Genomic DNA, 22,536 nt, shown 5'->3' with positions numbered 1-22,536 from the left:
TTGAGCCAGTGAAGATATAGCATGACCTTTGTTTCCCTGCTCTGATTCCAAAATCAAATTCACTTGAGATGGTATTTTACCTGGGACTTGAAAGCTTGTAACTCTGCTTGAAGCTCATTAATCATTGCCTCTTTTTTCTGTAATTGAGCCTGGGTTTCTTGGTGGTCAGTAAATTCTTTTTCAAACTGAAAAGGGATAAAAGAGGGAGAGATGGAAGTGAAAAGCATTATTCTTCACATAAAAATATGGCTCCAATGAGCTGTCAATAAAAGACTTCTGAATCAGTTCCATAAAAGGAGTGGCAGATCCCTGACAAGTCCCCCACAAGCCTTTCTCTAAGTCCCTCCAGGTCACTCCAAAATCATGTATGCAGAAGGGAAGAGACAAAACCTGAAATGGAAGACATGACCTTCTATTCCCAACAGAGCAAACAGGCCTATAGTTATATACGACCTTGGCATTTTTCTTCAAAGTCCCTAAATATCATGGTGATTTTGAATAAACAGAAAGCAAAGCATTGTATTCCCTTCATTGATACACTCTACCTGCAGAACCTAATGCTTGAGACATATCTGAAGTCCATCAATATGACTTTGAGGTGATGTTTTAATAGTTTTAGTGGTTCACAACTTCATTCCATAAACACATCAACTGTTTGGTTTGCTTTTCATTTACAATATCTCCCACTATACTATCTTACAGAGATTAGTGATAAATTAGTCTCAAAGTCCCCGGGAGGAAAGCACATAATAAAATACAGTGCTCCAATGAGTTTTCTAATATATATATCCACTCATCACAAGTTTTTATCTTGCACTCAGATTCATTTTGCCATCATCTAGATTCAAAACCTATCCTGTGAGGGAGCTGAATTTAAATAGACTTTGTCTCATAATCAAGAACAAGTATGCAGCACATTAAAAAATAAACACACAAAAGGCACAACTCCAGACAGAGTACTGTCTAAGCAAAACTCTATGTCATTAACCTGTGTGTGTGTATGTGTGTGTGTGTTTCTCCATAACGTGGAAAGGCACTTAAAAATCTGTACCAAGTGACAGATTTGAGGGTTTTTTCTTTCAAAGGTTATTTCCACAACCTGAGTTACTCAGTTGAAATCATACCACATTCCCATAATGAATTCTTTTGGAATGCTTAAGAATTTTGAATAAACTGCTAAATTGCTTTGGGTTCCCAGCAACAAGCAGAATGAAACACAGCCCTATGCTCTCACATGGGCATGGCCTAATGAAGTAACTTATTGACAAAGTAAATCATGTTTCAGCTTGTAAGTTCAACTACCACCCTTATTTAAGTTTGGTTTTAGCATATAGTAATTATACAAAAGAGGGGTCTCATTGAAACATTCTCATAATGCACATAGTGGAGTTTAATTATTCCAAATAATGTTACCAACCTACCTCCCCTGGTCTTTTAAGCTTATTAAATTAACTTAGTCATACTAAAGAGACAAATGCCCATTTCCTCACTTATAAAACAATCAGATGAATTATAAAACTTGCTTTAGCACTTTTGTAATCACTCGAATCAAATCACAGCAGACTGGTGATAAACCAGCAACTATTAAAGTATATCCAAAGAAAGTTGATAGGACAGTATTCTTCCACCGTGCCAAAAAAATTTCCTGGAGAAATGTTGCACTTACAAAATTACACTCAAAAATGTCAAGAAACACAGTTAATGTTGAGTTTCTGCTTAATTTTATTCCCTGGGGTAAATGTATTAGTGCCTTTGTACAAGAAGGTTGATAATTCAATGTATTCTATGTACTTTCTGACATTTCCGCTCTTCATTTTTCAAATAGATGCACCTAAGTGAAAAATGCATCTAGAAACTATGATAGCTTCCTGCCTAAAGCAAAGTATTTACATGTGTCCTTACAAAGCTATGAGAGCAAAGTTCCTGCTGATACATACAAGATGATATGGCACTAGAAATTTTTATGGGGCAAATATATTTTCTGACTATATGAAATGTATCTAACTTCTGACTTTAAAATGCATGTAACCTTGAACAAGGTCTTTTATTTACATGTAACGCTTACTATTTAAAAGAAATCTACTGAGTATTTCTTATTTAACTGCATTCATGTATACTACACATGAACAAAGTAAGTAGAATACTATATACTCTTCTTGATGTATTGGCATCTAATACATGAAAACAGTATTATATGCATGAAAAGTGAAGGTACAACTAAGCTTAGAATACAACATTGGTTGAGAGAAGGATCACACTATATGTAACAGCTATTAACCACTTTATGACCATTTGGACAGTTGAAATTATCTAACCATTTCTTTCCTGCACCAAACTCAGTCTTCCAAGCAATGACAACATCATATTCATAGATACCCTAGTGTGATGGTTGTTTGTCAACTTGACACAAACTAGAGTCACCAAGGAAGAGAGACCCTTAACTGAGGAATAGACTCATCAAATTTCCTTGAGGGCATTTTTGAGGATCATTGTCTTGATTAGTGGCTTAAATAGGAGGGTCCAACTCATTATGGTTAGTACCACTCCCAAGCAGTTGACGCTGGATTTTGTAAGAAAGAAGACTGGGTAAAGCATGGGAAGCAGGCCAGTAAGCAGCATCCGTTCACATTCTCTGCTGCAGTGCTTTCCTCCAGGTTCCTGCCTGGATGGAGCAACGGGCTGACTTCCCTCTGTGATGAAGTGTAACGTGTATTCCAAGTGAGCCCTTACTTCCCCAAATTATTTATGGTAAGTATTTATCAGAGCAAAAGAAATCAAGAGCCAATGGTCTGCCTTGCATAAGCTTTCAGAAAGTGTTTGGTTGATTCCAATCCTTAGCGAATCCAACAACTTCAGACATAAAATTTGTTCAAAGTTCTTCAAACCTACAAAAGTTCCACTTATGTGTGATCAAGATTACAGAGAAGTATAAATCTCTCCAGGTATACTTAGATGCTATTACATTAATAGTGTACACTTCATGAGATAGTGCCCAACATAAAGACTCAATAGGTGTTAAAAAAAATTGCATGGCAGTAGTTGTGGTTATTTCTTGACCAACAAAAGAAGCTAGCTACAAGAATTCAACTTTCATTCAATGACTACTTCAAATGTCAAGAATCCAAAAAGAGCCGGGCGGTGGTGGTGCAAGCCTTTAATCCCAGCACTCGGGAGGCAGAGGCAAGCGGATCTCTGTGAGTTCGAGGCCAGGCTGGAATGACAGCCTCCAAAACAATACAGAGAAAGCCTGTCTCGTAAAAACCAAAAAAAAAAAAAAAAAAAAAAAAAAAGAAAGAAAGAAAGAAAGAAAAGAAACAAAACAAAAAAGGAATCCTAAAAGAAAATATCTAACACAGAAATCCCTGGCTAGAAAGAAGAGGCCAAAACACTGCATGAAAGAAAAGCAAAGGTGATTGGAGTCAGAAATGTCGCTAGGCTGAAAACAAATGAAGCTGCTAATATCCAATAGTTTCTTCTTTTATTGAAAAAAAAAAAAAAGGAATTGAGACAGGGTCTCTCTCTAGGTAGCCCTGGCTGTTGTGGAACTCACTACGTATACCAGAATGTCCTCAAACTCCAAGATCTGCGTCCTCTGACTCTTAGGTGCCAGTATGAAAGGTATGATCTACAACTCATGGCTGCTTAAAATTTTTCATTATTTTGAGATTATAATATATTTCCCCCTCCCTTTCCTCTCTGCAACCATTATTTCATTTACTCATTCAAGAAATATTCTTTGATTTATTTGTTTAAAATAAAAGCCACGAAATTGTTCATGATTTAGAGAGTCAATCAAGGATATAAAAGTCCCTGGAAGAAAAATAGCTAATGCATCATAAATACATGTTTTAACACATGATGATACGGCATCTATGATGATAACATAAAGAATTGGATATAGAGATTATTTCTAATAGCAAAATAGTATAGATAGGACTCCATGGAGGAAGGTCTTGTCACACAGGCCTGAAGGAGATGAGGACAGAGACAGTACACCCAGCATTCTGAAGAAACACCACCCTATAGCAGCCCCCAGTCCCGCAGAGAGCAGCAAATTGGTTACTTACTTTCTTGCAAAGCTCTGATGCTTTCTCTTCATACTCTTCTAGTTTAGCCTGATCTATGCAAGCATCTAAAATTAAAAGCAACAAAAAATTAAAATGAAGTTTTAGGCAAACTCATTATGACTATATTTATGAAGAAAAAATCATATGACGGTTAATAATAAGATAAGTGAAATGGAGTTAAATATTAAAACTAAAGTATAACACCAAAAACAGTGATGCAGAATAATGCATATTGAACCTTCCATGATGGAAGAGGAGATGGTTCAATCTGTATTTAGAAAGAAGAGATGATAATCAACATGAGTCAGGAAAATGAGTGGGAGCAAGGAAAATAAGTTAGGGGAAAAGAAACAACTGCTACATGTTTCTTCTCCCTACTAGTGTGATCACATACAAGTTCAATGAGCAATCATAGCAAAGGTTACATAACCTATTATGTGGAACATTAGAGCTTACATGAGTAAAGCAATCATCCTAAAGAGTAAGTGACATATATGTCCAGAGCTTTACTGAAAATACACTTTAAGTGATAACTTTGCATTTCCTTTCACCTAACAATTTTTTCTAGGACTTTGCATTTAGAAAAGACTAGTCATTTAAATGTCACTATGTTCATAGCCAGCGGACATAATAAAAACACCCAACAATAATGGAATAAATTACTACATACAGCTGTTCCTGGAATGCTAGATACAACAAATTATTCAAATTTATTTACCAAAATGTACTTTATGTATTCTGTAATGAAACCAATATTTAAACATGTTTAAGGAAAAATCATATAAGATAAATAGTAAAACAAAATATTAGTTCCATTTCCTAAATGTAACTTATAATCTTGCTTTTCTGCAGTATCCTGATAGTTGCTTTATTTAAAATTAAATGTTACATTTTGATTTGTCAATTTATGGCATTTTAGGTACTTTCCCATTAATAAAGAAATAAAATAATTCCAACCCATCTAGTTCTAATTTTTTGACATTTTAGCTAAAAAATTGACTACACAACTCTAAATATGCACATTTTGGGTTTCTGATACCCACAAAGTATCCTTTTATTCTCACTATAAAATGCCAACATTTATTAGTTAACCTGTTGCACCTCAGGAATTTTACTTTTAATCTACATGAGTGCTTTGTTCCTAAATGCCACTAAGTCTTGAGTTTCTCATTTCCAGAACACATTCCAACCACCTTGCAGAGATCACAGTAACAATGAGACCCTGTGTATTAAAGCCTTTTCAAAAAACTGATTAGTTTTCATTTATGTTGTACCAAAATCCAGTAAATACTGCTACTTAAAACTGTGGAAAAACGCCAAGTGAAATTTTAGAATTCCTGTAAGTTTAGGATCATTTTCTGAGGTTGTACTATTAGTGGATCTTTGTTGTCTATACAAAATATCTATCAGCTAGCACTGATCATTAGAAACTTGAATCAGCTGAGCCATCGAGCATCTACAAAATGTTGATTATCTCTCTGTATACAATATTGAAAGAATCACAGAGGTTTAATATCCCCCCGGAAATTGGCAGTGGGGAAAAGATTTGGTATTCAGAAGTTCTCAAGCTAACAGGAGTACATTCAAAATTCAAACTCTTGCCGGGCGTTGGTGGCGCGCGCCTTTAATCCCAGCACTCGGGAGGCAGAGGCATGTGGATCTCTGTGAGTTCGAGACCAGCCTGGACTACCAAGAGAGTTCCAGGACAGCTTCCAAAGCCACAGAGAAACCCTGTCTCGAAAAACAAAAAAAAACAAAAACAAAAAAAAAAAAAATCAAATTCTCACTTAAAAATTCTAATTTTCTGTATTTGCAAAAATTCCTATCAGTCCCTTCTGCTGAAGTATATCTTTATTTCATTTCAGTTTGTAATGAGTCTGAAATGGTTACTTTGGAGTTACAAGCACTTACAGAGCATTTAGGTTGGGGAGGAGTAGGTGAGTGACGGTTGGGGTTGGTATATGAACCAGTGTCTGTGAATACATGCAGTTTCTTGCAGATCAAGTTCCTGGAGATCCAATGATCATTTCATTCCTCTGCAAGCTCCAGGCATGTGTGGGTACACAAATATAGATTTGGGCAAAACACTCACACACATGAAATAAAACTAAATCTTAAAATGTAGGCTAGACACTAAGTTAAAATAAGAGGTTTATATGACATAAAGATTGCTGGAGGGATGACATACTGGCTAGGAGTACTTATTCTGCAAGCATGGAACAAATCTTTGGGTCCCAGAAGACACATAAAAGCATCCTATACATGCCCATAACCACAACATGGAGGAGAACAGAGACAAAGAAGATTACTGGAGCTTGATGGCTGCCAACCTAGCCACAAAATGATAGCTTGAGGTACAGCAGTGACCCTACAGCCCTGGGCTCCATGCATTTACCCAGATACACACCAGTGCATACACCACACACTCACTCTCAAACATATACACTACATAAACAAAGAAATGCCAAAAAAGTAAACAAGTGGAAGAAGCCAGTTATGCTTATAACTCAAAGAATGATATAAGTTTTCCTAAAGTACTCTGAAATGCACATATCTAATTGCACAGCAGAATATTAAAAGGGCATACAAAGGAATGTTTAATAAATTAACATTAGGATGTCAAAAAATTTCTCAAATTCCTTGGTCCCTTCTACCAAAAGAAAAGAAAAAACAATGACTATGCCCAGGGTTTTGTGCCATTATGGTGGTAATAGGGTCAACTATATTACAAACCACTGATGGAATCATCAGTTCTAGATGCCAAAACATAAAAAAGTCAAGTTACGGTTTGTATGGTATTGTTATGAAATAGTTTTGACAGTGAAGAATTCATGAAAGGGTATCACGGGTCCTCAGGAGACCTCTAGTCAAATGTAGAAAATAAATACCTTAGATCTAACCCGTGGGGCCAAACTCAAGACAGTTCACCTACATAATAGAAATACTCACCTACAAACTGAGTCAAGTCCAAATCTAGTCTTTTTCTGTATGTGAAGTCTGGATCCATTCCATCTCGATGCAATACAATCTGTGACACACACTCGTCAATTAGTTTGAAGTACTGTTGTCTAAAACCAAAGAGCAAATATACACTAAGTTCAAGAGTATAATTTTACATCAAACAATATACTTGATGTAAAGCTGACTTAGGTTTAAAATTTTACTCAGCATAATTGCAACAGACGGTGTACTATAGCATGGGAAACTCCTCTTTCTAACGAGGTCATGATGTATTTTTCATGATGTGTCAGGAAATGTACTATGCATTGAGGATGACTTCCCTATAAGTCAGACATTTCATTCATTTACACTGAAAAAAGATATGATGACATGATAGGTACTGGGAGGCATTCTCAGAGCCTAGATACTAAAGAAACTACCAGAAGTTCATTAATGCATATCAAACCAACAAAAATCTTTTCTAGGTATTTCAATGGGGACTTCTTAAAATCATTTTATGGGAAAAAATTCAAAATCGATACTCTAAATTCTTTGAAACCAAGTTACACATAAGAAGACTAGAAACATTAATATAACATCAATATACAAGACCAAAGTTTAACGAAAATCTTCTAAAGAGAGATGTGTGGTCAACACAATTCAATCCATCTGCATTCCTAACAACTTAGGAACATCTCCTAACTTAAGGCAATGTGAAGAAAATAGAAAAAAAAAATTGTGGGTAAAAGGAATTCTAGCAGCAGGGTGGTTTATAATGAGGAACCCTACATTCCTCATCACTGGTGAATTGATTTCCGTTCTCAGTGATTTATACACAGTTTTTGATTTTTTTTTCCAGCCCATATTTTTCAAGTGTGATAGCCTTTATGCCCATTTCAGCTTTTCTCTCAATGAGCCAAGCATGGGTAGCACTATCTTTGTACCTGTTAACTTAAGCCAAATAAGTCACTTATAATGCTGAATGAATCTGCTTCAGCTGAACATGAGGAAAGAGACCATTTTAAAGAGTTAACAATGGCGCTGAATTCATGGGGACTCAAGAGCATTTACCAACAAGATACTGACAGAACCAAGCACATAATGACCAAGAAATGGGGGGCATTCTTTATCCAGAAGTTCCATTTTCTTTTTACAAAGATTTTAGAGTAGAAACATAACACTAATTAAAAGGGTACACTAATATTTTCAAATGCAATCAATTAGTACGTTTATGCAGCATTTATCAGTGCTTAAATATTTATTCTATTTTAAACGCAGGACCAGAAAACAGCACATTAAACATCAAAAGAGGTTGCTGGCAAAGAATGCCAAGTTTCAATTGCCCTTTTCCTCTGTGTTGTTTCTGTAGCAAATAACACTGCATTAAAATGTCTGATATCACCTGGGGGTGTGCTACCTAAATTAGATGTTCCTATAAATCTTCTATGAATTAGGTACAGAACGACCAAATACTCCAACCATCTATGAATGAACCTTTGGCAAAGCTAAAATGTTAATTTTATACTTGAGGACCTTGATACAACTCATAAACTACTAGCAAATATGAAGGCCATTCACTATGCACCAAGAATTCAACTCCCATGGGTAAGGAGACCTGCCATTCTCAGGAGAGAAATGCAAAAGCAGATGAGCATAGAAGGGGTGGACTGGGAAGAGAGGAGGGGTAGAAACTGTGGACAGTCGGGATGAAAAACAATACAAATAAGATAAAACCCATATTGTAAAAAGGAATTCAACTCATAGCTTCATTCATATAATCACGTTTAATCTTTATGTCTACTTAGAAACACATTATATTCCTTAAGCAATTTGTCAAGCTCAGACAGCCAAGACATAATCAACCTACCAATAGCATTGGTAGTGATTAAGAAATAACCACAAAATATTACACATTATATAATAAATTAGTTATCTGTTAATGGTTTTCACTTTTTTCTTTTTTTTTTTGAGATTTTAATTACATCATTTCTCCCTTCCCCACTGTCCAATATACTCCCTCTTTACTCTTTCAAATACATGACCTTTTTAAATTGTTTTTACATGAATACATACAAATACAGAGATAAACACACACACACACACACACACACACATACATTTCTAAATAAAACCTGATAATTCTAAATGTTACCCATCTGTATTTCCAAATGGATCTATAAAACACCAAAGGTTCAAGGATCACCGTAGAAGAGGGGGCAGAAAGAATTTTAAGAGTCAGAGATCAGGAGTCTGCTGTGAAATGTGTAACAACAGAAGATACACCCATAAAGTTGAAAAAGCAACATTAATGGCATGATATCTACATCTACCTAAATACAGGCCCAAAAGAATCAATACGGTCTGTAGATCATTATGAAAGAAATAAAAATAACTTGCGATTCTGAACAAAATTATCAGGTGAATTTCATAATTAAACAATAGAATATAGCTTCCCCTTACCTTATAAATTGGTCATTGCGAACGAGGAGAAGATGCTGAAGAATAGAGACAAAATATCCCTCTGCTCTAGTTTGCTTAACTGTGTCCCACACCATGCTATAAACATCAGATGCTTCAGTGAGCTCATTAAGGAAGGACGACATGAATGTATTCAAACCCTACACAAAACAGCTAATATAACACAATGTTATCAGAATGATGGTTTGGAAGACTGGTATGCAAACAACTGTCTGGAAATTGTTGTTTTAAATGAGCTATCTAGGAACTGAGCATGGAGAATGCCAGAGATAGTCATTTGACAGGACACTTTATTACCCTTCACAGTCAATTGTACCCACTGGAAAATGCAGTGAGAGTACAGCCAGCAGCTAATTGGGAAAAACCCACTAAGGGTTAAGGATGTCCTGAACAACAGAGCAAGTGCAGGCAAAGCATGTAGCAAGGAGAAACCATAGCATAAAATAGGATTCTAGTGGGTCTTGGAAACACTCAACACTTGAAGATACATCAATTTACATGAGGCCTCCAATGTGGTGAAAAGAACATTTAATGAACTGAGGCTATCTCAAGTCCAATACCACACAGAAGAAGACAGCAGCCATTTTATATATATATATATAATCATTTTACTAACTGTAGCATCCCTTTCCACATATGTCCTGACCACCCCCCCCATATCAAAGATAATGAAATGGTGACAATTTCTTCATACAAAAATGTTTGATTTCATATACTTTCGACATAATGACTTACATGTTTTATGAAATATAGTGCACTATTTTAGATCTAACAGTATGTTTATATGTCTTTTAACTAGGACTCAGAGCAAAAGGATATTCAAGTTCAGCTCTAATATCTTCAAGGCGATGAGAGAGCTCAATTAAATCTTCTTCTTTGTGCTCATCGAATACTTTAAGTTGTATATCCAGAACATCATTCTTAATACACTTCAAGTTCTATAGATATTAGACAAAAGTTATAATGGATTAGATCTTCAGAATGAGTAAATTAATAACAAACAATAAACCAACCATTCAAACATGACTTGCAGAATTCAAACACTTAAAGTGTTAAATAATACTCAAACCTTATCTATATTTCAAAACTAGATTTTTATACTCAAGTCTTTTCCCACAGATGAATTATTCTTGAGAGTAATTTATCTAAATTTCCCCCACTCAAGTACACTTCTAATTTAAATATTAATGAGGAGACTGCAGGGCACTTACTGGCAATATCTCTTTCAATCCACAACGCATAAATTCATTTCTGATGTGAAGCCTGAAGTCCAAATCATCAGGAGATGTAACAAGGGCATTTATGAGCTGCATACAAGCTACCTACAACAGATTACACAGAGAGCCTTAAAACAGATGCCAGACTTAAAACAAAAAGAGGCAAGGAAGGAAAAAGCAAGCTTTATTCCAAGAATTACCAAATATCTTCTCACACAGGAAAGCCTAATAAGATAATTTGCAAGTAAAATACGCCATATTTAAACATATAGTTTCAATTAACTTGTTTCTCACTTATTTGGAGAATGATGGGAAGAAAACTAAGTATCCCTTCATAAAAACGTCATATATGCCCCAATACCATTCTACAAACACACACAATAGAGACAGAAAATACCAACGATGAAAACTATAAACATCTACAACCATAAGAATGACAACAAAACTAGAATAGTATAATAACTTTCCATTCTTCACCACAAGTCAAATTCCCAAAGACTTCAAATTCAACAAGGTCCTAAATATGGTTGATAAGGCTGCTGTAAAACATTGAAATGAAAAAACAAAATCTTTGTAATTGGCATTGCCTAAGTAAGGGACAAGAATTTAATCTGTCAAGCAATCACATAAACTTCTGCAAAAGTTCAAACTTACTATATGTTGTATTTACTAACACAGAGTAAATTATATAGCTCACCAAGCCCCAATGAGCATGTTAGAGAAGTTGGGTAACCACGTTTTCCAATTCAAGTGCATATGAATTTCTACTTTGGTGTGTACAAGGCTTTTCTCTTTTAGGCCACTAACCAGCTTCCAAATCATGATACAGAGTTATTATTAGTTTTGAATGCAGGGCCTGGGCTAGGTATGTTTCTCTTCATCCACCTTTTGTCTTGGGGCTTATTACTTTTCTTCTGTTTATCTTACTTTCACTGCTTGTCTATGTCTGGCTTCTTGCCATGGGCATGTTCCTCATTCTCTGCTCCTCCTCTCCTTCCTTTTCCCTCCGAGCCTTAATTGATCCTACTCATTCTCTCTGCCTGCTTTCCTTGCCTTTCTTTCTTCCTGTCTAGTACTGGCCTCTCAGGATTTGAGTAGACCAATCAGGGTTAGGTGAGGTGAAACAGATGCAACATATGTTTACGTAATTAGACACACATACTGTTAAAGGAATACAGCATAAGCAAATGTAGCATACCGTTAGACAGTTGAAGCTATATTCTGCAGCATAAAAATGCAGCACATCTTTGCGTAGTTAACATAACATTCTACAACATTTACACTCTTGACTTTTTAAAACCTGGATGAAAGAAAGACACCTTCCCATGTTACCAATCCATATTGTAACAAGGGAACATGATTCTCTCTAGAGAAAAAATGTATTTTGGTAGTTGATGATAGTGTTTTTCGGCTATGAGTACATTGTACCCCAAGTCTAGCAAAAACTACTGACTTATTTGCCAAAAAGAAAAGAGACAAAACAACAACAAAAAACCAAAACCTTTAATATACTAATTCTATGTATAAACATACAAATATACTTTTAGTGAATTTTTTTCATATAGGCTGACTGTCCTAACACCAAGAGTCAAGGATTCCCTAATAAAAACCACAAATGCAGACATAAGAAGACCTTCCTTCTTTAAGTTGGGCAGGACTGTCAAGCGACTCCTAAAACATGCAGCCTTTTGCTATTGCCCTTGGTTACCTCCCAGAAGAGCTGAAGACATCATGAAGTTCAGAAACAGATCCCAGAGACCCCTAACATTGAACCGGCCTGAATAGGCCCTCCCTAAGGATGAGTTTTCATGATACCAGAAGGCCAATACAAGCTTCTAAAATAGGGAGGCAACCTACAGTCCCACCCAGTAACGATTGCTATCAACTACACGAATTACCTGCATGGCACTGTAACCCTACCCTACAGATGCAGTTGGTGGCAACAGCAACCTAATTGGTTTTGAAACCTGTTCAACAAGATGGAGACCGTGCCTGGAAACTGAAAACCAGCACCAGGCTTAAGTGTTAGTGAAGTCACAGTTATTAGGGGAGATCTACTAATTTACTAAAGCAAACTAATCTCTAACAACAATATAAACATTAGTCCTTATACCTACAGATAACTCACCCTTCATCAAGGAAAATTCTCTTCATAAAAGACGGAGATGATCTTCTTGTAAAAGATTAAAACAACTACCAAAATTTCACAATTAAATCAGAATGCAGAGTTGTAAGACCCAGCACCAATGGATATTTTCACAAAATACTCTCATTCCTAAAGCCCAGGGAATATTGCAGAAGAAGGGATGATGGATCAGAGCCAGAAAAGTTCAGGAAAGTTTGCTCTGAGATTGTATCTCTTAGTAACATCAGAAGCTAAAGTCTCACTAACACCAGTGCTATAATTGAGAAGAAGGGAGGCAATATTAATGGACATGTCAAAGTGGATAGTGAAAAGCTGACAAGGACTCAATCCTATTCAAGAAATCATAGGCAACAGAGGAAAGCTGGGAATATGAGAGGTGGCCTTCCCTGGGGAAAACACAGCAGTTGATTTTCCAGTACCAAATGGTCAGCCCTGAAAACATTACAACTAACATTATACGGACTGAACAGAACATATTTAGGACCATGTGTGTGTATGTATATGTACGAATGCATGTATATACATACAAACATACATGCATGTAATAACAATGAGTTTAGAAAAGATATGTTACATGAATTTAAAGAGAGATATATGTGAGGGTGTGAAAGGAGAGGGGAGATATAATTATAAACTCAAAAATATATATATAGAGAGAGATGGGAGCTTCTCTCTAGAGAAGTAAAGTATATTTTGTTGTTCTTGATAATGCTATTTTTCTACATCTACATTCTACCCCAAGTCTAGCAAGCACTATTGGACCTCTGATCAATATGTTTAACCTCATGCTGTTCCCTAAATTGTCTTTTCTCCATCCCTTCAGGCAAGGTTTATGTGAATTTAAAATGCTGGTTTTGGATTAAGACACCAACAGGGGTCTCAGTTCCTGCTGGTTGAAATACAGAGTAGTAACTTTTATATTTGATATCTAAACACTAAAATCTGACCAGTGTGCCTCTACTGTCAAAACTTAAGACTGTTTAAAGTAGAAATGGGAAGTATAGCAGAAAACAGAGGGAAAAAAAAGAAAACACTTTTTAAAAAATAGGAAACATAACACAGTCAACCTTTCTAGTACATATTCACCCAGCCAGAACCAGTTCGTGTCAAAAAGTCAGGTTTAAAATGTTTTCTCTCCACTCCCTTGCCAGTTCTTACTTGGTACCCATAACACTTTTCTTTTCAGCAATGCCATATAATTTTCAAACCTCTGGAAAAGAGGGGGAAGATGAGAGAAGATATTGGAGAAAGACGATGATTTTTACTGATTTTTCTATACTTGTCTATATTCAAGGAAGCTAAGGCAATCTCAGTCACTAAGGTTCTGAAAAAATAAAAATTATAGAATAGAGCAAAAGTAAACAAAATTAGTAGAAAATAGTGTCAAAGCAGAACACTGATGCAGCAGATAACAGTGGTATGAAATTAAGGAGCAATACGGCAAGGAATGGCCCAAATAATTATTGCCAGAAAGTATTCACAATGATAACTTGTCATAGAAGTAAAAGTTTAAAATGTGTCTGTGAATTCTATACAAACCTTTCCCCAATTCCAATAATCTGATATATCAAGGCTTCCATTTATACTAATCAATTAATCTAAATCGTACAACATAACTGTAAATATAAAGCTGTACAAAGCACACTGACCTGTGTTATAACAAAAGGAAAAGAGAGAGGAGTATCTACAGCACACAGAATTCTGAGCTACTGCCCATACTAAAGCACAGAACTGGAGTACCACATAATATGGAAGGAATGGGGTCTACTATTAAGTGGTAATAAAGTCTACTTAAGGAAGACACCAATTCATGAGTTAAGAGGAAGATTACAGATCTTCGAATTGGCAGAGACAAGAATGAAATTTACCCATACAAATGGGCAGCAAGGCCCGATTTCTGAAGACAACACCTACACAACTTCAATGTGATAACTTTTGTTTTATCTTATTTGTTTATTTTTTTAATGAATGAATGAATGAAAACCTAGCCTAGGGTAAAAGTACCTGGTTTGTTATTTATCTCATCTGAGAGAAGGAAAATAATTTTCTTCAATAAAGTAATGATGGGTATATTAACCATTCGAAAGACAGGCCTCATATGGAGGAATAGGTGGCCAGCATATAATGCACTCTACACTGTTTATTGTTGTGTGTATGCTTTTATGCAGTTATAGTTTAATGGGTTCTTTTGTTGTTGTATTATTATATGGAAGGAGTATTGTTTTATTTTATTTTCTTGGTTCTAAGGAGTTTTATTGTAGTGTTTTTTTTCTTTTTTTTAGAAAGAACTTAAATTTGGGTAGAGGAGGGAAACGCTCTAAAAGGAGGTGGAAAAGGAAGAAAATGATCAGTTCCGTTTTTAAATCACAAAAAAAGAAAAAACTCAACAAAATAGGGAAAAAGACATTAACCTGTTAAATATGCCATTTCATTAAAATTCAAGTACCTCAAATCAAATACATAATTTGTAAACATGGAAAGTAAGTGAAAGATTGAAGCAGATAAAGCTGCAAAGACAATGGTCAGGGGTCCTTGCCAGCCCATCACAAATTTCAGATTCAGTCTCAAGTAGGAATCAAAGGGGTTTTTTTGCATAAGAGGTTTAATAATGGTGACAGGAGCAGTTTAACAAACTAGCTGAGGGCATAAGCAGAAGCATTATTCAACAATGTAAGAAGGGTGTGAAGCTGCTTTCCAGTAGTGGTGTATGCCTTTATTCACAACAGTCAGGAGGCAAAGACAAGGAGGTAACTATGAGCCTGGTCTAGAAAGAGATGCAGGATAGCCTGAGCTGTTACACAAAGAAACCCTGACCCATCATCCTATATCTATTGCTCAACAGTAAATGGTATCAGTAACAGAGAGACAAAAAGCAAGGAGAACAACAATGTCCCAATAACAGGATAAACTCTGCCTTTAACATTCTGTGGTTTGCATCTATTAGGAACCCGTAATTAATTATAAACCAGTAATCAATTATTTACCTTACCTTAACTAAGGATAATAACAGACATTAAAGAAGAGATAGGCATTCTTCATAATGATGTAGCTAAAAATGTCTGTCTAATATTCAAAAACTGAAAAATATGATCCCCATTAACTTTGATTAGACTACCAAAATTGTTTCAATGGCATGACTAAACTATGAAAATTGGTGAGAAACAAGTTACTATCATGCTGCTAAAAACACCCTGATTTTATAAAGGGTTTGTCTTTGTATATATCAAACTCCTGGTTTCACTATTATTGGTCCACCCATCTCGATGCTGCCAGCCTAACGAGTGCTTATGCTGTACCAGACACTGTTCTGGGTATTAGATTTAAGAGTGACAAGTGAAGTGGATTGGGTTGTTCATGCACTCCTATATTAGAGTTAGTGCTTCTGTGATGAGAAACCACCATCAAAACCATCTTGCGAGAAGAAAGGATTTACTTAACTTTCATATCTGGAGTCCATTAAGGGAAGACAAGGCAAGAAGTGAAACTGGGCAGGAACCTGAACACAGGAACTAATGCAGAGGCCATCGAGGAGTGCTGAGTAAAGGCTTACTCAGCTCACTCTCTTCTAAAACCCAGGACCATCAGCATAAGGGTGGCACTGCCCAGAAAGGACTGGGTCTTCCTCTACCAAAATTATTAAAACTATTAAAAATTACACAACAGGCCTGCCTACAGACTGATCTTATGAGGGTATCTTCTCAATTGAGATTCTCACCTTACAGTTAACTCCAGCTTGTGTCAAGATGACACAAAAATAGGCAGCATAAATCTCATGTTACTAGCATTGGAGAGACTGGAGGCTCAAAGAAATTATGACTTTGAGGCCAAAATATGAAGCCAACCTGAGCTACTGTTGTGGAATAGTCTTATGAGCTGTGTTATATTTGTGTATGCTGTGGAGTATTTGTTGAATGTGTTGCGTTCTTTGAAGTTGCATTTGTTTAACTCTGTGATGCTGTGATTCTTTGCCTGTCTAAAACACACAATGGTCTAATAAAGACCTGTACAGCCAATAGCATGACAGGAGAAAGGATAGGCAGGGCTGGCAGGCAAAGAGAATAAATTAAAGGAGAAATCTAGCAAGAAGGGAAGAGCAAGATAGTCAAGGAGAGGAGGCTGCCAGGGACCCTCCACCCAGCTACACAACAAGACATGGAATGAGAGTGAAAAGATAAAAGCCTAGAGGCAAAAGACAGATGGGTTGATTTACGTTTAGAAAAGCTAGCAAGAAACAAGCCAAGCTAAAGCTTGGCATTTATAAGTAAGAATTACTCCTCCATGTATATTTATTTGGGAGCTGAGTGGCAGGACCCCCAAAAGAGCCCAAAGAGCCAAAAAGTAAAATAACAAGCTACAAGACAAAAGCCCATCTGAGAAGGAAAAAAAATAATCCTATGAAGAAGAGTGCTCCAAGGTTTATGGCCTAGGCAATCCAAAGAGTAAAATGGATATATACTCTGATGGAAAAGACCACAGTTTTAACAAGTTCAGTATTTCTACAACCCTAAATCAGTATGCTAAGAAGTGAACCTAGGACCTCAGACATTCTGGGCAACTGCTGAGGCACTGGGCCTGTCTTGTATGCCTTTCTTTTACTTTATTTCCTTCACAGAGATTGACTGGCTGATGAATGGTTGGTATTTCTGAGGCAGATTCTCATTATGTTGCCTAGCAGACCTTCAACTTGTGATCTTGTCATTCTCCTGCCCAAAATTCTGAAGGAGCTGGAATCACAGATCAACATCATCATTCCTAAGCTAGTTCCGGAACTCTAAAGTTAAATGTATCTATTATGATCAGAATCAAAACAAAGTGAAAAGTGAAATTAAGAAAGTAGCTACAGAGTACTACTAAAAGAGAGATTTCTATGCAATTATACACTAAAATCAGTATCCCAAATAAAATCAATTAAATATTATAGAGAAAAGATGGCATTTCAAGGAATGGTTTTCCTTGTATGATATAGAAACCAAAAGTAAAAAGTCTCTAGAGAAGTAGAAGAAAAGGATCAGGAAAATTGTAGTCCTAGAAAAATGAAGACATGATGAACTGTGTCAAAATGAAACTATAGCACAACAGAAACTATTTCTACAAAAGGACAGATGACTGACTGCTTAACTGCCAACACCTACCATCCCGCGTATACAATAAGCAGACAGCACATAGAGCGTACCATTCACATTGACTAGAATATTCTCCTCTATGCTCTCAATGCATCATGATCCATGAGAAATACCATTCTTTGACCTTGATTTAGCATTCCTACATTAGCACACTTATCTTTAATTGTTACTGAGCAGATTCAATTCGGCAGTTTCAAAAAGCAAATATCATAAGCTAACTTGATTTTTCTCTTCCCAATTATCAAAAGTTATTTTTTCATGCACAAAGTTGTGTTTAACAACAAAATCACTTCCTGGAAGGTTTGGTGGGGAGATCCTTTCCATTTTCAGGATGAGTGCAGGTGATTGTTTTTAGGGCAGCAGCAGCATGAGAAAATTCCACCAAGAAATAAGAAACACAGAACTTATACAAATACCACTACTGTCAAGAGCTGGAAGGTAAACGCATACCCAGATAAATAATAAACCAGACAAGTAAAGTTACTATGTAGGATGAAGTCCACCAAAAAGCAATCTCAAGAACAATGAAAATGATAAAGGAAAAAAAATCGTTAGAATTAGAAAGAGGTTGACAGGGGAACTGGACCACTCCTTACAAAAAGAGGATTCCTGACCTTGAATGTGAGGGAAGGTTTCATCAGATACAGATAAACAACACCTAAATTCCTTCTGGTACAAATTCAATAGTATATCTCACTCTGCTCAGCACACAATGTGAGAAAAAAATGAACAACTTAAGTATATTTACCTTTGACCTTTTGTGCTAAAATAGCTTACACACAAAACTCAAGGTGCATTAAAATGTATGATGTATATAGTCATCCACGAGGTATGTCCAATTTTTCAAGAGCCACACGAGCAGATATAGACTGGGGGAATTGACATGAGCTGATTTTAGAAAGCTCGTCTTACAGTTCATATACTTTCTCTAGATAGACATAGATGTTTGGGTAAATAAACCTGGGGCTGGACCACACTGTAAAAAGTGAGCTTCAGCCTTCAACCCAGACTGGAAACAAGTACCGGAAAATAACCAAAAGAAAATTCAATAGGATCTGTTAAAACTCACTATAGCACAGTTTCAAGTGCTATTCATCTTCCCTACCCTAGAGCAGAAACCATCCGTCTCTCTGTGCACAATCAAATTTCACATTTGTCAAGTTAAGATGAGAAAATGATGCTTATAGAGAAACAGTTACCTCCAGTATATGAAAGGAACTCTAAAGATTTTTAAATAATATGTATGCATTAATCCAAAATAACTGAACAGACTACATAATATAAAAACACAGAAACAGGAATGTGTATCAGATTAAAGCTCTATAATCTTATTTGTAGTCCCAAATGAATGCTCAATAAATGATAGATATGGTAGGAGAACAAGTCAGAATGTGAAAAATGCATTTGCCCTATCCATAGATGCAGAAAAATGAATTGTAGTACTCAGGGGCTAGAATTTACATAAACACAAAGATGAAGCACAAAACTTACATTCTGAGAAATTTTTTAGAGATGTTCAGACTCCCCGTGAGACATCATTAATTTCTTCCATGTCCTTCAGTGCATTTTCTGGAAACTGCTATTAATACAATTTTTATATAAAATGGTAGATAGCTGTAAATAATGGAGCATAAGCTTCTTAAGGGCAGGAGTGTATGTGCTTCCCTTCTGCAGGTCTAAGGGCAGGCACAGCTAACTAGTTCCATCTAAGAGCAGCAGTTCCCTTTGAGGCAACAGTTGAGAATACCTATCTAATATTCCTTCATTGCATTCAGAAAAGTGTGTGTTATGGATGCTCCAAACAATGACTATAGTTCCAGATATTTTAATACTACCTGATTCTAGACGTACTCCACATGTCAATGTAAGTTCATTATAGAATGTCACTTTAATGTTAAACTATGTTACTATAAAGGCATGTAGTAATGTTTTATATTCTACTTGACTGACACTTATATATTATACTGAACCAAACGCAAATGTAAGTAGCAGTCAAAACAGACTAGTTATGAAAAACTCTGTACATCTTTCTGAGATTCCCCAACTACAGGTCTAAAAATACACTCTCTAATGCCATTCTTCATTTGTCCTTTGTTGTGGAATGTTATTTTTTATGTTTGTTTACGCTGCAGAATATTACCTATGAAAAGGTATGTTACTTTTATTTATGCTGCATTTGTTTAACAATATAAAGATGTATGTTTAATTATGTAAAGATGCACTGCATCTGTTTCACCTTGCCTGCCTAAGGCACCAGATTGGTCTAATAAAAGCTGAACAGCCAACAGCTAGGCAGAAGAGCGATAGGTAGGCTGACAAGGAGAATGAATAGGAGGAGAAATTGAGGCTGGAAGAGAAAAAGGGAAGAACAAGATGAAGGAGAAGGAAAGAAGAAGGGAGTCACCCAGGGGAGGAAGCCCGACAGTCGAGCCAGCCAGCCAAAGAGCTATGAAAGAGCCAGGCATTGGTAACAAATGCCTTTGGGTGGGGGACTAGGGGACCTGGTGGGGAGGGTGGGGGAGGAGAGGAGGGAGAGGGAGAGGGAGCTGGGATTGGCATGTGAAACAAGATTGTTTCTAACCTAAATAAAAAGATAATCATAATTATTTTTAAAAAAAGACTCCACACACTCATCTGCCTGCAAATGCAAGCATGCATACACACACACACTGTGGGGTGGGTCTTATGATTATAAACTAGGACAATTTTTTTTCTGCTAACAGCATCCATCAAACTGCACTAAACTAACAATGTGCATTTATAGTCTTAAATTTCCAAGACAAGAACAGAGTGAAGTGTAGTGACATTTTGTTTGGGCTTTAACAAATAAAGCTTGCTTGAAGATCAGAGTGCAGAGCTAGTTATAAAGACCAGGCAGTGGTGGCACACACCTTTAATCCCAGCACTTGGGAGGTAGAGGCAGATAGATCTCTGTGAGTTCAAGCCCACCTGAGCTTCACAAGATTGATCAACTCTAAAGAGAAACAGAGTCAGGAGGTACTGGCTCACACCTTCAATCCCAATACTTGGGAGTCACATACCTTTAATTCCAGCACTAGGCAGGAGGAGATAAGAAAGGATATGACTGGGCAGAAAGAGAAATATGAGGCAGGAGGAGAAAAGACCTCATTTCATTCAGTCTGAGGGCTCAGAAGAGGTAAAAACTAGTGGTTGGCTGCTTTGCCTCTCTAATCTTTCTGGATTACTCCTATATCTGGCTCTGCAATTTTATTATTAACAACAACTCGCATTCTCACTACAACAAAGGGATCAGGACTCCGCTGGTGGGTATAGGGTTTGCAAGTATGCTGTCACCATGGTCTAAAGGACATATTCACAGAGAAAAGTCATATATCCACCAAAAAAATCTGAGACTCACTCTCTGAATGCTAAAATGAATTCCTAAAAATAAATCAGTCCTGATTAACAGAAAATGTCAACAAACTTTGTAACTTAGGACAAGGCTAATGACATCTCAGCATAGTATATCTTTGGCTATAAGATAAGGAAGATCCATGTACAAAGAGAAAGGATGAGGAAAGAGAGAAACTGAGGCATGAATTGGAAACTGGTTAATTGCCTGATTCCAATCGTGCTCTAAGAAAGATGTGGCTAACAGAAAATGTCAGTCATGCGATAATGTGATGGGCACATTGGTTCTTCACAGAGAGGTATGGCAGGATTGTGTGGCCAAGCATTCTCAGTACAGTTTGAGCAACATCTGAAGTGGTTTTTCTATGGGGCATTTCTGTAATGTCACTTTTCTCCTCTGTATCATTATGAGCACTTACATAAACTCCCTTGGCCTTCCAGAATTTCTGTAAAGCACTCAGTATCATTTTCTGCATAAATGATTCAAAATGGATTAGGCTGTTTGCAACCTAACATCTCTTCCTGATATATTTGAAAAGAGAAACTATTGTACATTTATTTCAAGTCTAATATTTTTACTTTTAATCTATTTCCTAACAATGAAACTAAGGCCTGAAAGATAATCTTTAAATCATCTCAGGCATACAGTTTGCAGTTTTTCTCCAGAATACATCATAATCACAGGCAAAGGAACTATCATTATATTATCAGAATACAAATAAATGTCTAACAATTTCCCTTTAAGACACACATTATCATAAATATGCTTATCAATGAAAGATGCTCATTATTCTTTATTAACTCCCAATTTAAAGAAAACAATTGGTTTCTCCTTTATTTATATACAAAAATGTATCATTTTTAATTTAGTGATTTGCTAGTATCACCCACACTAGTACATTTTAATAAATGAAAATTATACAGCTAATAGAATGAAGTGGGCATTTAGAAGAGCAGCTTTATGGGAAAACATAGCTACATCATTCTAAAATATGCCTTATTTGTGGAAAATTCAAAAGTACATCAGAGACAAGAGAGGGTTTTGAGATTATTATGATATGCTTGATACGATTTAAAGGAATTGGAAAGCACATACTCAGTAATACCCCAAAAAGTAAATTTTATTTGAGGATGGGGCAGTAAACTGGATTTCTAGAATATGATACCTTTTATTCGTAAGCTTGCCACGTGTT

The 22,536-nt window shown here is 36.2% G+C and overlaps 1 protein-coding gene across 3 annotated transcripts in view; it reads right to left on the bottom strand.

The window, feature by feature from the left end:
* The window catches only part of Diaph3 (diaphanous related formin 3), a 433,102-nt gene that overhangs the window by 270,618 nt on the left and 139,948 nt on the right, over nucleotides 1-22,536 (bottom strand). For all 3 annotated transcript variants that reach the window (XM_040754912.1, XM_040754964.1, XM_040755016.1), the window contains 6 exons: nucleotides 10,697-10,807; nucleotides 10,305-10,423; nucleotides 9,468-9,584; nucleotides 7,017-7,135; nucleotides 4,068-4,132; nucleotides 81-185 (listed from right to left, as the gene is read on the bottom strand). In XM_040754912.1, coding sequence (XP_040610846.1) covers nucleotides 81-185; nucleotides 4,068-4,132; nucleotides 7,017-7,135; nucleotides 9,468-9,584; nucleotides 10,305-10,423; nucleotides 10,697-10,807 — 636 coding nt within the window. The remainder of the gene's footprint in view (nucleotides 1-80; nucleotides 186-4,067; nucleotides 4,133-7,016; nucleotides 7,136-9,467; nucleotides 9,585-10,304; nucleotides 10,424-10,696; nucleotides 10,808-22,536) is intronic.

This window comes from Mesocricetus auratus, unplaced genomic scaffold, assembly GCF_017639785.1.
Source record: "Mesocricetus auratus isolate SY011 unplaced genomic scaffold, BCM_Maur_2.0 Super-Scaffold_2245, whole genome shotgun sequence".
NCBI lineage: Eukaryota > Metazoa > Chordata > Mammalia > Rodentia > Cricetidae > Mesocricetus > Mesocricetus auratus.
The sequence above is the reverse complement of the archived record's forward strand: the minus strand, read 5'-3'. Positions and strand labels throughout refer to the sequence as shown.